Source organism: Pleurodeles waltl, chromosome 4_1 (assembly GCF_031143425.1).
Source record: "Pleurodeles waltl isolate 20211129_DDA chromosome 4_1, aPleWal1.hap1.20221129, whole genome shotgun sequence".
Taxonomy (NCBI): Eukaryota; Metazoa; Chordata; class Amphibia; order Caudata; family Salamandridae; genus Pleurodeles; species Pleurodeles waltl.
In genome coordinates, this window is record NC_090442.1 from 785717741 (window position 1) to 785734331 (window position 16591).

Here is a 16591-nt window from a genome sequence, read left to right on the forward strand (position 1 = left end):
GTTTTACAGTTCATTTAAAAGCTATTTAAATGTTGTGTTAGAAAAAAACTGGCATTGTACAGCCTTTGATTTCACACTCTTTATACAGCACATTTGTAAGACAGTTCACTTTACAAAATCCTCTAACTTTGCAGCTAGAGAAATACAAGTAAACACCAACCTCCAGGATAAAATAAGCAGCAAATATTAATAAGACACAAGCTGACATTTGACCCATGTCTCTGAATGTAGTCAAATATGAGGAGATGAAAATAAGATTTAAAGGCATCTTTATTGCTCATATACTGCTCTTTGGACAGAACACGGGTTCTTTGTCGGCTTGCCAGAATCGGCCAGTAGGCCCTATAAGTAGTTCGCCCTGAAAAAAATCTAGCTTTCCATAGCGAGTGGGCGAGTAGATTTCTTGAGGCGTGAGTGTTAGTTCTCTGGCCCAGAAGGTGCTAGGCACTTTAGGTTTTCCCCGTATAATTTTGTATAGTGTGTAGAATCTTTAACTCACCTGTAACAAAGCTCCATTCATTTTGAAAATAAGAAGCTGCCTCGGCATTCAAGTTAAGTGGTTTTACAGGTTTTTCACGGTTTCAACGTTTTTCACCACACCATCTATTTGAGTCGGTGTGACAGCTTGACCCTGCTTTCCTGAGAAGTGCTAAAATGGGACACCTGCCCTTTTGCTTTGAGTGTAACAGTATTGTGGCCGGTAGACTCCTGTGAAAAACATCAATACTTTTTACAGTCTGTGCCCAGTAACCTGTAGCTGTCTTAAGGCCCTAAAAAAAGGCCTCACAGCCTACATCACGCTAAAACGCCATATCATTGATCCTGTTTCAGAAACGCCATGCCTGCTGCTTGCCAAAGATTACATTATTACATCATTGCATCTCTTAGGTGATTAAAATGTGATTGTCACTTTCTTCAGGACATCCCCCTATTTAAATTCTCTATGGTCATCAGTCAGAACACTTGCTGAGAGTTACTCAGAAATATCACATCTATTGTGTAATTATATTTGTATGTGAAAAGTACTGGTGAGTCGCCATAACAAAACATGTGCGAGCGGAAAGCTTTTTTGTAATGGGTGGAGAGGATGCTGCAGGAGCTAAACAGCATAGACTTCACATTTGTATTGTATCTTCACTAATTTATAGTTAAAGTGTTTAAGTATAAAATGAGGAAATATGGCATATGCTGTATTTATCATTCTTACTGGACCAATCACTCTCTTAAAACGTATCTTTTGTTAACATAATCAAGAAAGGGATGACAGGCTACTTTGTTCATTAGTGGTATATGGAGATATATATATCACAGCCCTTCCGCATGGACATAGCCAGGGCAGATTTATAAAGAAGAAATTGACTATCATTTGTGAGGCTGGTGGTAGCATCAGCTGTTCCAATGCCTACATGTAAAGGCTGTTAGTTATAAGTGAATGCAATGAAACAAGTTATCTTAGTCATCTTGGAATGATAACCTAAACATGTTACTTCCTCAACCCTTTCTTCTGATTTAGCAGCCATCAAGCATTAATCATTATTTCCCCTCGCTTATCCAGTGAGGGTGATACTGGAGCCCAATTTCCTGTGTTCAAGTCTTTGTTCACACTTGTTTACTAATTTCCACTGTAAGTTGAGTAGTTTAGAAGATTTTAATTCCGGGTCCACCTAGGAACCAGACGGGGAAACACTTGGGGAACAGTTCTTCATTCTCTTTTAGGCAAGAACAATAAGAGGAACAAATGGAGAACGAGGAAGGAAATCTTTTGGAAAGATTGTGAGTCTAGAAAGCTCTAGTTTATAACTGTTATTTACCTGCCACCTGTCATTGAACATTCTAAGCTGTTGTTCTTGTACATTGATAGACCATTTTGTAATATCTTGTTACCAGTTGTTTCTTGTGTAATAGATAACCAAAGTTAAGAATTCTTCTTGTCATTTAAGGTATCGTTTACATCGACTGTTACAACAGTAGTTCATGTATCTGAAGAACAGATGGCTTATTTAGAAAAACATCAAGAGGAGTTTGAGGAAGCGGTGAGTGAACTGATACACTTTCACAGATGAGGAGTGAAGAACAGAAGTGACTGAGTGCTCAAACCTAAGGTTCAGGATTTTCTTTTTCTGATGCAATATACATACGTCTGTTATACTTTTTTATGTACTCGTTCAGACTATAAACATCCTAGAACGCTGAAGTATGAAAAGGTCACAGCAGGCAGTAAGGCGAAAAGACTAATAGCTCCAATCTTCTTGATATCAGTTGCCACTGAACTGATCAGAAGGAGGCCAGTGTGCAGTGAAGCTGAATAATTGCGCCCTTTCCCTTGTGAAACCTGCCCCCGCATCCACGCCTCCAAAAAAGAATTGCAAAAGTTAAAACTGGGGCTATGGTATAGAATACAGCCCTTTTTCCCTATTTCTGCTTAACCCACTCAAAGCAACCCCTCCCACTCTCCCTTGGAAAACCAACTGTGAAGAAAACATTTTTCAGTAGGGTTCAGTAGAAAAAAATCATACGCCAGTTCTTGCCATCCCAATCTGAATTGTTCTTCCCAAAAGGTGAAAAAGGAAGTTTGATGTCTAATGTAAATCCAGACTGCCCAGGGTGACCTTTTTATTGGTGTCACTCAAAATGTGGCAGATTCTTCCGTGCAAAAGCAGGTAATGGAGTGTATTATAAAAAGAGTTCTAGCTGAGAAATCGTATGTAGTTATATCAGTATTATTGAGTATTAGGGGTAACATTAGCAGAAGAGTGGTAAATAACTAGACAGTGTCCTTTGATCTCTGAGACAATTGCATCAGCTTTCTTGCTGCTTGACAATTGAGGTTAAGGTTCACTAATCATTGCTGAATAAAATAATCATGAAATCGAATTGTGTTTATTTTATTGATTATTGCTACCATTAGGCTTGTAAGCCATATTACAAAAAAAATCACTGTGAAGCAAATGCAATCAGGCTTGGGTAGTGATTTATATTTAGATACACTGCTGGGTTCTATTTATTAACACCTATTGCAGTAGTAGAAAATTCAGTTTTGAAACCATTACATTTCCAGTATTCTTAGCCTGGCAGGGTTTATTTTCTTGCAGATCCTGGCCTGCAGTCACAGGGCTCTTACGGGTGCTACTCACATCAGGAAACACTGTACAGGCATTGTTTTTTTCTCTAGTTTGCACACATGGAACTTCCAGATCATTATTATGAAGCTATGCGCATAAATAACACCGTGGGATGGCTTGTAGACCTGAAGGTAAATGCCAACCGTTCGACCCCATTGGGTCTCCTGCTCGTGAAGGGTTCTTGAAGAAGCAATCTGCTCAGATTTTGGAGTCCTTTATCACCCATAGTCTGACACTTTTTAAAGAGGCTATTGCTTAGCCAGTGTCAGTTTTGATCGTATTCAGGACACGCCCCAGTGTTGCTTAGGTGGATCTTTGGCTTAGCCATTCAGGCTTCATAAGGTGCAATTTAGCATAGCCATTTTTCGTTAGCCTTCTTCACTGATGTGTTTTTGAGGATGATGTTCACTGTGAGCCTTGTTCAGGCTTGCCCCAGTATCCTTAGCTTTGTCTGTGTTCCATTGTTTCGTAAAAGCTGCGTTAAGGGCCTTATTATGACCTTGACTGAGGGGTTTCCTCCATCACAAATGTGGCAGATATCCCTTCCGTCTTATTATGATCCCATTATATTCAATGAAGATCGTAATAAGATGGACAGGATATACGTCACATTTGTGATGGAGGAAGCTCCTCCGTTAAGGTCGTAATAAGGCCCTAAATGTTCTGAGCTCCATAAAAAACACATTTTCCTTTAGCTTTGGCTTCTTTTGCTGTCCTAACTTTCCGATCTCTGTGTGTTGTTCTTGTTACTCTTGTTCCTTAGCGGACTTCTTTAGGTACGTCTGTGACAATGATCCGATTTCTGACATGGATGAGCCACTTGGTGTCATTTGTAGTTCCTCTTTTGGTGCCATGGTTTTAAGGGACCTTTTCAGCTGAGATGCTCATTCGGGTTTTCTCAAGCATCACCCCTTGAGCCTCTTTGGTAGGGCTTTCATTTTCTGGATTTACATGTTTCTTCTCCCATTCAGGCCTTGTTCCTTACTTCAAAGAGAAGAGAGACCCATTGAATAATGTGCTAAAACCAGCCACACTGTTAAAAGCTTTCTAGGTTGCTTGGGATAAGGAACTCTTCCCAGGGTCTCCTGTCAGACCTTGCTTTCTAAATAAAAGCAGAACTGTCTCAGTAATGTCTCCTGAAGTTACATTAAAAAAGAAATAAACTTTCTAACTAAAGGGCAATTCATAAAAGACAAAGCAACACACCAGAGAACTGTTTGGCAACCCGGAGGCTGCAAGGGCTACTTGTGCCAAACTGCCCTACTTTAAGGATGAGGCAGGGCATTGTAACTGTGTGCTACATATCGCATCCCATTATTTCTTGCTTTGTAGCACACAGGAGGTTTGTTTAGGTGTCAGGGAACTGCAAGGACTATTGTGCCCAGATTGCCCTACTGTAGGGAGTAGGCGGGGCATTGTAACTGTGCCACATTGTGCACTCCTTTTTCCTGCACCACAAGATGAACCTCAGGACTGTTTGGGTGCCAGGGGCTAAAAGGACTACTGTGCCAGACTGCCAAGGTGTAAGGAGGCATTGTAACTGCGCTACATAGTGTGCATCCTTCTCCTGCACCAGAGGGCTGTTTGGGCGTTAGGGTATTGCATGGACAACCGTGCCCAGACTGCTGTGCTCTAAGGAGAAGGTGGGGCATTGTAACTGTGCACTACATAGAATGAACCCTTCTCCTGCACCCAGGACGCACCAGAGGACAGTTGGGGCACCAAGTACTTCAAGGATTACTGTGCCCAGACTTCCCTGTTGTGAAGAGGAGGTGGGACATTGTAACTCTGCACTAGAACGCACTCTCCAATTTCCTGCCTTGTGGAATGCGCCATAGGACTGTTTTTGCACCAGGGGGCAACAGGGACATCTGTGCCTAGACTGCCCTAGTATAAAGAGAAGGCAGGGCACTGTAACTCCGCTGCATACCACGCGCCCCTTGCTGCACTGCGGTACACAGCATATAACTGTTTGGGTGCCAAGGGACTGCAAGGACAACCATGTCCAGAGAGCCTTTACTGTGAGGAGGGAGCAGGGAGTTGTAACTGGACTTAAAAGGGTGCGCCCTTCCCCTTTACCTTAGGATGCTAAAGAGGACTGTTTGATCTCCGTCTTTAGGCAGAAATAACAATTATACTACAAACCAAGTGATACAACTAGTTCCTATATTAAAATTAGGTATGTATGTATTTAAGATTTTTTTTGGTTCCAGAGAAAGGCCCCGCGCATGTAAGAATTCAGACCGATTCTAGACCTGAGGCAAACCAGCAAATTCACAAAAAAGGATACATTCTGAACACTAGCACTACATCAGATCTATCCACAACTCAAGGAGGGAGATGGATGTGCTCTGTGGATCTTTGGGATGCATATTTTCACATTTCAATAGAGAAAAAGCGCAGAAAATGTCTCCACTTTGCTTGCAAATCTCACTACAAAGCCAAGGTGCTATGATTCTGCCTCAAGTCAGCACCAAGAAGATTCTCCAAATGTACAGCGATAGTTGCAGTATAACTTCACAAAAACAAACATTTTGCCTACCCATATTTACACGACTGTGAGTTGATAAAAGCTCAGACTGCTTGTCAAATACAGTAGGATTTCGACTTCACTGTCACATTATTAGACAACTAAGTCTTTGTGTGAATTTCAAAAAAATTGACCACGTTTCCAATTCAGCTTCTGAATTGCCTAGGAGCATCTCTGAACACCATCATAGGAGAAATCTATCCCTCAAGACAAATTATGTACCAATTACAAAACGCCACAAAGCCATCAATGGGACAAGCTTCCCCTCTCCTAGAATCCATTGCCTCTTGCATTTTTGTAGTTCCTAATGCTCACCTCTTCATAGCCCATTACAGCATTGCTTGGAAGACCAGTGGTCACAACATAACAGTGATTGTGATGACAGAATACCCTTGAGTGAACAAGCTTAACAGTCCTTTCACTGGTGGCTCAACAAGCAGAATCTACTCAAAGGAGTCCTTTCACCAAAATCTCCTTACCTAGACCACTGTGACCCACACTTCCCTCACCTTATATGAGCACAACGCTGCAGTTTTAGAATTTAGGGTTCGTGTTCTCCCAAACAACAACTATATCAACCTTCTCCAGCTCAAACCATTCCCCTTAGATATTGGTGTCTTTCTTTCAGCTCTATCCACAAATTGAGTTCTAGTGCAAACTGACAAAACCACCACCACCATGTACTCTTTAAACAAATACGGAAGAACAAGATAGAAAATAACTCAAGATCGACAATGACTCTCAATAGAAGCCCGAGCGATCTGGCAGTTACTAGCAAAACATTTATCGCTTCAGGCACCTACCAGGTCTACAAAGCCAGCAGGAGGATCTACTCAGCATATACTTGTATAAAACTTACGAGTGGGAGCTCGACAACAACGTCTTAGATTCCATCTTTCTAGAATGCGGTTATACAGAAATAAACTTATTTACCACTGAACAAAACTCGAAACACCCAAATTACGGATCCTGACTGTGCAACCCTTAGTCGATGAGTGACTCTCTTTCGATGACTTAGCACCCGCTACAGGCTATACTATTCTGGTGCTACCTGCACCCTGCAATCCCAGTATGGCACCCAAAACAGGCGATCCTACAGGTTGTGGCATTCTGCAGTACCCTGCGGGGCATGATATTTGAATACATTGCACTCAATAAGGGAACTGCCTCCACCGCACTTATAGAATGGGAGATATTTAAGGTGTCAGTATGTGGTCACTGCATTGGCAAGACAGTGGGTGCAAGGTGCATTATACAGGTGCTACTTATGGAAGTTGACATCACATTCCTCCAATAGGAACATAAACAGGCGTCCTGCAGCTCTTTAAACTGTCCCCTGGCAGAGGCTTGCACCTCGGCCCGCGGTACTTCTCGAGCGTTTGCATGCCTTAACTTAGTAACACACAGGGTGCATACACACACTGAGACAGGCAAACCAGGGGACCTCCTAGCATGGATAGTGTGACAGGATCACACCTAACAACCATCACTTCCATAAAGGCCAGTCCAGACACCTTACTCCACAAACAACATGAAATACATGAAGCCATTATACAGTTATCAAACACTTTATGACTCAGTCATATACTTAAATAATGTTATCTCTGCACCCAGATGATCTGCTCCTGTACATTCGGGATGTATTAGATGGTTGCCAAAATGTTCTGGATGTCCTTGGAGAGTGGTATGCTGCATCTTGTTTGGGGGTGAATTGGCTGAAGTGTTGTGTGTTTCTTCTCAAACACGCACTTGAGCTTTTCCTAACAATCGAGGAGACCACCCTCTGCTTGCAGCACCACACATTTAAATACTTAGGAATTCTTAAATACCATTCCAACAGTGAACTACTTGACTTGAGTTTAACGAGGAGTGTTGCGAAACTTTGAAGGCAAGTAGCATTCTGGCATAGTCTACCACTCTCAGTGATGGGCAGGATAGCTTTCTTGAAAATGATTATGGTACCACGCCTGCTCTACTATGTTGCCAACCTGCCAGCTGCATTCTATTAAGCTATGGAGTAAAAGCAGACACAGAGTGAAACTGCAAAGTTCCGTTGCCTACCCGAAGGTGGTGGCCTGGGAGTGTCTAATTTTAAGCACTACTATCTTGGCTCCCAGCTCCAGTGGCTGTGTCTATGGTTTGCGGGTATTGATCTACATCAGTGGTTCCCGACCTTTTGACTTCTGTGAACCTCCACGTTATCAGTACTGGAACCCGTGGACCCCCACTGAATCATTATTGGAATCTGGGGACTCCCCAGTGAGTCATTACTGAAAGCTGGGTACCTAATCTGTTAATAATATTACATTTTCTAAGGAGCCGGTGATCTCCTGGGGAGGCTTCACGGACTCCCAGGGGTCCCCAGACCACAGGTTGGGAACCACTGATTTAGGGGACACTGCGACAATACTCCCAACCTCCACATTACCCGAAGTGCTCCAGCAGTTTTTCCTGATTTTGTTTGAATCTTTTTATTAGTGTTTCACATGCGTAATCGTATTATACATTACAGTTATGCTGCTGTCTGACTAGGCATTTAGTAACCGACAATACATAGCAGCGCAATTGACTTACTCTCAATATGCAGGTTTATATATTCATGTAACTAACAAGTGTGTCATGATTAAGAGCAACACAAAAACAGTCAACTTTAGAGACCATAAAGCTCAATTAGCTGCACTCTCTTTTCTCAAGTGAGCTCCCAAAAATTGTAATGTAATACCCAATTCAGAATGAAGAGACTAAAATCGACACACATGGTTGGAGTGCAATATCAGTTGTTGCCTATATTGCTTGGCTAGCATCCCGCATTAGATGCGTGGCGTGGAGGCCCTTGATCTCTCATGCTCCTCCGGAACATGTGTGGGGTAGTTTTGCAATTACATAAGTATGTTGTCCCGGTATGTGGCTATGGGGTATTAATGAAGTGCCAAAGTGTCCTCTCTATGCAACGCTACACCCTCTGCCAGTGACCTGTAAAGCATTGAGCATTTCCAAGCTGTAACGCTCAGAGGGTTAGTCAGTTTCCACCTACCCATGATGAGCCATTTGGCCACAATAAACCCTAAGTCAATAAAGCGGGAAGTCGCTCTTTGTGTTTTTTTTTCTACTGTGTAGCCCAAGTAAGCATGCATTTCAATTATGGAGATTTCTGTGTCCTGTACACGCTGACAAGGTGGACACTATAGTAAGCCAATAGTCATAAAGATTGGGACAGGCCCATAATGTATGTAACAGGTCAGCGTCCACCCTTTTGCATTGTGGACAAGCAGCGTCGGTTTTATGATAGAACCGGTTTATATTAGCAGGAGTGAGGAATGCCCTATTGTTGGAAATGGGGTCTCTAGTTGGCAGTCGGTTTGCACCCTGTCCAAGTAGGGACCCTTATTGTAGTCAGGATAAGGGAGATAACCGCTCAGATAACCCCTGCTCACCTCCTTGGTAGCTTGGCACAAGCAATCAGGCTTATCTCAGTAGCAGTCTGTAAAGCATTTGCACATAAAACACAGTAACACAGTGAAAACACGACAAAAGGACACCACAACAGTTTTAGAAAAATAGGCAATATTTATCTATATAAAACAAGACCAGAACGAGAAAAATCCAACATACAGTAATAAAGATATGAATTTTGCAAGAATTACTTAAAAATACAGTTCCTTGAAGTCAATAGCTCGACCTGGGGCTATCATGGCGTCGTGATCAACAAAACCAACTGTTTAGACCGGCTGCGGCGTCTCGGGCCAGCAACGGTGTCTGGAAGGCCAGCAAACAGCACCTTGGAAATGAAGGGCGTCGTGATCCTTGTGATGAGATCTGGAGAGCGGCATTGCAGGCATCGGTTCTGAAGGTCGGTACGAGGGTCATCAGGCCCTTGAAGTCAAACGCGTTGCGGATCGAACTCCAGGTTGATGAAGTCAGGAGCGCTGGCGTGGATGGCGTCAGGGCTTCGGTGCGAGGCGATGCGATTTGCGGTGCCCACACAGGTCACGGTGCAGGCAGCAGCTCTGTGACTGAGTCCAGCGGCTTCAATGAGACCAGAGCTGCGGTGTGAAGCGGGGCGATGTGTGGTGTCTCCAGGTCGTGTGCAGGCAGCGGTGTCGTCGTTGCTGAAGTGCTGTTGTCGAAAGGCCCAAGTCGGTGGTGGGGGCGACACAGGACGGGCTCTATTCGGCGTCCATGGGCCGTGGTGCAGACAGGGATGCCTGGTGACGACACTGGAGTCGATGGTGCTGTCATCGGTGGACCGGGGCTGTGGTGCGGGATGGGACGGTGCTTCGTGTACTTCACAAGCGGTGTCAACAGGCCATTGTGCAGGTAGCGGTGCCTGTGTCAGCAGGAGCATCGTCGTCGGGGATGCCCAGGCTGCGATGTGAACAAGTCGATGCTGAAGTGCCACGCCCACAGGTCACGGTGCAAGCAGTGGCTCGTTGGTGCGAAGCGGGGATGTGTGGCTCCGTGCGGAATCAGCAGGTCGCGTTGCAGGCCAGCGGCGTTGTTAGCGGCATCATGGTGATTTTTCTTCTTGAACAGCACAAAACACATAGGCTCTCATTAGGACCTTGGCTGTAAAAAACGCCTACCGCCTTAGCGACGGACGGCAAAAGACCATTGCTGTGGCTACCAGCCATCCGCCGTATTATGACCACAGCCAGATTTCCGACAGAAGGATGGCGGAAATCCAGCTGTGGTCATGCCGGCGGATGGCGGTAAGCATGCCAGCAGCAGCACCACACCAGCAGACCACCGCCGGCTGTATTATGACAATAATACGGCCTGGCAGTGTTCTGCTGGAGGATGCTGCTGCTAGCAGCAGTGCCCAGTCCTGTCTCCTGCGGGAGGACCCCCTGCACACAGGTAAGTTGGGTGCTCCGACAGGGGTTGGGGATGTGGGGTGTTGTGTATGTGGGTGTGTTGGTGTGTGTCTGTGCGTGCATGTATGCAGGTGTGTGGTGTGTGTTGTGTGCGGATGTATGGATGTGTGAGTGCGTGTATGTTGAGTTGGGTGAATGCGTGTATATATGTAAGTGTGTGCAGGTGTGTGTGTGTGTGAATGGATGCATGCATGCATGGATGAATGTTGGAATGGGTGTGTGTATGCGTGTGTGAAGGGAGGGGCATTTGTGGGGGGAAACCTGGGGAGTGGGGGTGGTGAAGACCCCTATCAGTGACAGGGAAGGTATTCCCTGTCACTGATGGTGCCTACAGCCATGGTTTTTGTGGCAGTAAGGAAGCCACGAAAACCATGGCGGTAGGCGGGGTCATAATCCCACAGGCGGGCAAGTGACGGCCACCGTGCTGAAGAGTGAAGTCTCCACCCAGCGGTTGTTACCACCTTGGGGTCGGAGTGGTACATTGTGGGGAAAAGTACTGCCAGCCTGTTGTCAGTACCATCCTCCATATTAACGCCGACCCCCGGGGTCATAATGACCCATAGTTCCCAGTGCTGTTGGCAGATGAAACTGAAGTCTTTGGTGTCCCTGAGTCTTCTAACAGGAGGCCAGCTCTACTCCAAGCCCTTGGAGAACTCTCTCAAGCAGGATTGTCCTGGTATTGTTGGTAGGCACCCAGGATCTTGGTGAGTGCCTCCTGGAGAGTGTTCCCTGGGCCTGTCCGTCCCCTGGCGCACAGCGGTCATCCCAGTGTCCCTGTTGCCCTGTGCCCCTGTCCCCTGAACGATGTGCCCACTGCCCCTGACCCCAGGTCCCTGATTGTCTTGGGTGTGAGGTGTGACCTGGGGTTCCTCTACCAGTGCGCACACTTCTCATTGACGTGTCCTGGGGATGGAGGTGGGTGCTGTGGTGTTGGAATCTGATAGAAGTTATGGGACATTTTAACAAGAATGAGGGTCGAACCAACAATAGTCCATTTTATAAGGGATTTGTATACTGGGTGCAGACCAAGAGTAAGGTATGGGATGAGAGGGGAATGTACTAGGCCCTTTGGAATATACAGAGGGGTGCGTCAAGGCTGCGTTCTTGCCCCACTTCTATTTTCATTATACATAAATAACTTAGAAAGTGAACTGATAAGCAAATGTAAAGACCTTCCACAAATAGGCAATCGCCCCGTCCCTGCACTCCTTTACGCAGATGATGCAGTACTCATGGCCAGGACACCGCTAGCCCTCCAGAAACTCCTAACCACTTGTATAAACTATATGACAGACTTGGGCCTCACAGTCAACCGTTCGAAAACTTTCATAATGAACTGTGGCAGGAAATTGAGCAAGTCCTATAATATCACGAGGATAAGGTGAAGATAGCTCCCACCTTCTCATATCTGGGCATAATGTTTGACAAACAGGCCACTTGGGCACATTGCGAAAAAAAAAAAAAATCAGATTATTAAAACAACGGCGGCTTTGAAGATCTTTTCCAAAAAGATAGGGGGGATTTCCCTGTTAAACATGGTAAAGTTCTACAAAGCCAAATGTATCCCGGCGGCCACTTATGGAGCATGTATTTGGGGGTATACCAACATGTGATTCAGTCAGCGGAAACTGACTTCCTTAGACATCTGCTAATGGCACCAAACAGCACACCATCATATATTAGCCACGCGGAACTAGGGGTCCACTTTGTAATTGATCTGATTAAGATACAGCCTCTATTATTATGGCACAAAGTGTGGACCTCTGAGTACACCGGACTAAACAAGGCCATTCTATCCGACTGCATAAGGCTAACACACTCGCTTAGAGTTCCCTGGCTGAGATACATCATGACCTTTTTCAAAAATATGGTTTGCAAAGACTATTACCAAAACCCACAATCACTGGAAAAAATAACCAGGAGAGAATTGAGGGCTCTGGCACTGAAGCACTTGGAAGAACAGAGATGGGAAGCGGAATAAAAAAAAAACACAGTAATGTCTAACCAACTAATTCTGTCTACGGATGCCGTCCAGCCTTACCTAGTAAGCGTGGTAAATCCTCAACATTGATTTGTTCTCACAAGATTCCGCTTAAATATCTTCCATCGGCTAGTAACTTTTCCGACCATGAATGACTGGAGTACAATTTTAAGAGCATGTCCTTGTGATGCGAAAGCTCCCCAATCCACAATGCATGCGGTCCTCTTTTGTAAATTTTATGATATACCTAGAAAACGTCTCTTATTGCCTTTTTTAAGATCTATTAATTTGCGTCAGTGCCGTGACGCGTATTTTAGCTTACAGATTTTATCTTCTATTGAAATGTGTGGAATTTTAGCAAACTTTTTATGTACGGTACTCTCTGTAAGGAAGTCTATGGGTGTACTGGATTAATTTTATTTGAACATTTGGAATCTCCGGCAAACTCCTTACTTTTTGGAAAATACTGTAAGGAAATTCGATTTTGCACCGATGTAAATTCACTAAGTTTTATATATCTGTTCTTGAACGAATTAAGGATGTGCTCTATTCTCTTCCTTATTTATTATTTATTATTTTACTTATACTTATTTATTACTAAATATGTTACTATTTGATACTTTTATGGCTTGTTGAAAGTCGAATAAAGTTTGTTTGATGATGATGATGATGATGATGATGGAATCTGAAAGAGGAGGTTCAATGATGGTCACCCCAGCCCATTCACAGTCCGACTGTCCAGTGGTCCCTGATGGGCCAGGTTGTTGATCCAGATCCTGAAGTCCAGAGTTATTGTCATCACTGGGGGCATCTTCCGTTGGGGGACTGGTTTGTCGTGGCACCTCCTCTCAACTGACATTGGCTGGAGCACCTGCAGGGATGTAAGTGATGTATTATGATTCATGCCTGTGACATATTGTACATCCCTAGGTTCCCCTCTATCGTTGCTGTTTCCCTGCCACCTTTGTTTGTGTATGGTGATGTATTGTGGGATTGTAGGTTCCCTGTGCTGTGCATGCTTTTGTGATGGGTGTCCATGCAGGGCTGGGAGGGCTGTACATGCATTGGTATTGCATGCAGGGCTGGGCATTGTGGTTAGTCATATGTGTAGGTGCAGTGTATGGGATGTAGTGGAGTGATGGGAGTGAGGGTGATGGGAAGTGATGGCATTCAGGTATGGGGTTGATAAGTAGTAAATGTTGACTCACCAGTGTCCAGTCCTCCGACAACTCCAGTTAGTCCCTCAGGATGCAGGATTGGCAAGACTTACTCCTCCCAGGCTGTGAGCTATGGGCGTCCACCTCCAATCCTCTGTATGGCGAACAGGTGCCTTGCTTGCATGGAACGTACCTTCCCCCGTAGGTCGTTCCACCTCTTCCTGATGCCGTCCCTTGTTCTTGGATGCTGTCCCACCACGTTCACTCTGTCTACGATCCTCCGACATAGCTCCATCTTCCTGGCAATGGAAATCTGCTGTACCTGTGCTCCAAACAGCTGTGGCTCTACCCTGACTATTTCCTTCACCATGACCCTCAACTCCTCATCATCTGTGAAACAGGGGTGCCTTTGTGGGGTACATAGGTGTTGTGTGATGTGTGTGGGTATTGGGTAGTGTGGTTGGGTGTGCGTAGTGGTGTGCGTGAGGGATGTATTGGTGTATATGTTGTATGTGTCTAGTTGTGTCAGTGGTCTTGGTGACAGTCTGGTGGCAATGATTTGTATTCGTAAAGGGTTGTGGGTAGTGTGGGTGTGTGTTTTATAGTGCTGTTGGGTATGTGTGGTGTGTGTATGAGTGCCAGGTGTGTTTTTTTGGTATTGGCCAATGTTGTGCAGTTTAGTATTTGTGTGTCCATTCTAAGCGCGCTGGTGTGTACCACCAATGGTTTACCGCCATTGAATGTCTGCCGTGGTGATTTGTGGGTCATGATATATAGGGCGTTGTTTTGTTGGCGTAACTGCGCTATGGATGTTGGTACCGCCACTTTAGCACTGACCTTTGGACTGGCGGATTTGTGTATGTGGCAGTATTCTGTCGGATTGGTGTGTGTATGTCATAATTTGGAGAACGGATATTCGCCACTGTGGTGGTATGTTGGCAGCCGTCACCGTGGCGGTAAGCGGGATTTACCACCAATGTTATAATGAGGGCCATAGTGTCCATAGGAGGAACAGGGGAAAACCAGGTCCTGTGTTGGAACATTTCAACATGATATACATTCTCTATGGTAGAGTTTCATACAGCAGTGATCCTATATCGTAATGCCCTGTAAAAAAAACTCTCTCTAGTGACAGCTCAACAGAGAGCTAATGCTTTGCGTAGAAGATCTTGGCATATTAATAACTCCTGTGGCATATAGCTTTGTAAACAGCAAGCTCTATACTGATGTTTCTAAACATAGTAAAAGGTGTGTGTAAAAAGCCTCGGTCTAACACTAGCCCTTGTTCTACTAAACTTTATCAGAGGAAAAATGAGGAATAGTAAAGTTGTATGTAAAATAAGAGGTTTGTAATACAGTTCTTTATAGATTAAATGGCTCACTTCTATCAGAACATACTAATAGGTCTATACAGGTTAAAGTTTGGGTGTAAAAGGCTTTAATGAGTAATTTACCCTGTACCAAGGTATCTCCTCTGAGAGATCATGCTGTAAAAAGTAGTTCACAGATAGCTGTCTTCTATTATCTCTGAACAGAGTAAAGCGTTAGTGTACACGTTTGTAGACAAAAACTAGGCCCCCTTCTATCAGATTTAAACAAGGTACAGTTTGACCGGGTCGTGTTTAAAGAAAGAGTTACTGCTTGTTATACAAGTCTATACAGAGTGCTGGCTCAAGCTTATAACTGCACACCATCTCTCCTGATACTTCTCTACAGGTCAAACGGTGGATGTGAAAGGTTTTAGTAATGAAGCTATCTGTGTCAACAGACCTTTTCGCAGAGAGAAAAGGGTGTTTGATTCAGGTCACAAAGAACTGTCTGTATACTGACTCTTCTGAAGAGGATAAATGATCTATTTTAAAGTATCCCTGCAAATACTAGGCCTCCTATAATCACAGTTTAACAGGCCATAGATTCTGTATGGTTCAGTTTCGGGGGAGAGGGGCTCCTTTTCTTTTAAGTGTATACAGCTAAATGTTTCTTTTTTAGACTCACTGTTGAGACATCTCTTCACAGTGAGAGCTGGGTGTGAAAGGCTTTACTCAGAAAGTCATCCTTCTGTAAAGATGTTTGATGGCATGTGTGGCTGTAGATACACATGCTCTCCATACTCGTGCCATCTAGTGTTGGATCTGGACATCTGCAAGTTGTTTTTCTTCAAAGAAGCTTCTTGAATCAAGTGGTAAAGTGACTACTTCTCTTGGTGATATCATCAACTCTATTTTTAGATTGTTTTCTTTCCACCATCAGGTTCGGACGTGTTCTTCGGTGCTCCAGTTCAAGACCGTTTTCGGGCTCCCTTCAATCCATTGTCAACCTCTATACCCATCAGTATTGTTTTGTTTGCCCTTCAGAAATGGAAAAAAATCGCCACCTGTCGATTCAGCGTCCTCCCCTCGCACCCTTCGGACCGCGCCCATTTGGTCCTTTTTTTTTCCTCATCTTGTTGGGTACGAGCAACAATGCGCTGCTTATGGAACAGACTCTATCTTGGTTCTGTTCTCACACACCTACCTCCATCAGGTTTACAACATGTGTCCATCTCCGAACCGCAACAAGGAAAACTGAGGCCTGTCGAACTTTTCGGTCGAAGAAAACCTTGCAGGATTGTAGGGCGCATTAGAAAGAAATGCAGCTCAAACACCTGGAGGAGACACACGTCATCTTCGGTAATCACCGTGTCGAACAAGAGGGAAGAACTGCACAAGGCCTCGGCAGCAGAGGAAGAGGCCTTTTTCATACTGAAATCCGACTCTGACTTAGATGTAGATCTAGGCATGCAAATACAAGATCTTCCTTCAGGACAGCATGCAGTGAGTACCCATGTCCATCCCACCAAGAGACACTCGGTTCTGACTGAAATTATGGCTCCTGGGCCACCACTTCCAACAGGCCATGATAGACACTGGCCATTAGCTACGGATGCC

General features: G+C 44.6%; 1 protein-coding gene across 2 annotated transcripts in view; it reads left to right on the plus strand.

The window, feature by feature from the left end:
• Positions 1–16591, plus strand: part of LOC138288176 (zinc finger protein 546-like) — a 689754-nt gene that overhangs the window by 102158 nt on the left and 571005 nt on the right. For both annotated transcript variants that reach the window (XM_069229499.1, XM_069229500.1), the window contains exon 6: positions 1941–2033. In XM_069229499.1, coding sequence (XP_069085600.1) covers positions 1941–2033 — 93 coding nt within the window. The remainder of the gene's footprint in view (positions 1–1940; positions 2034–16591) is intronic.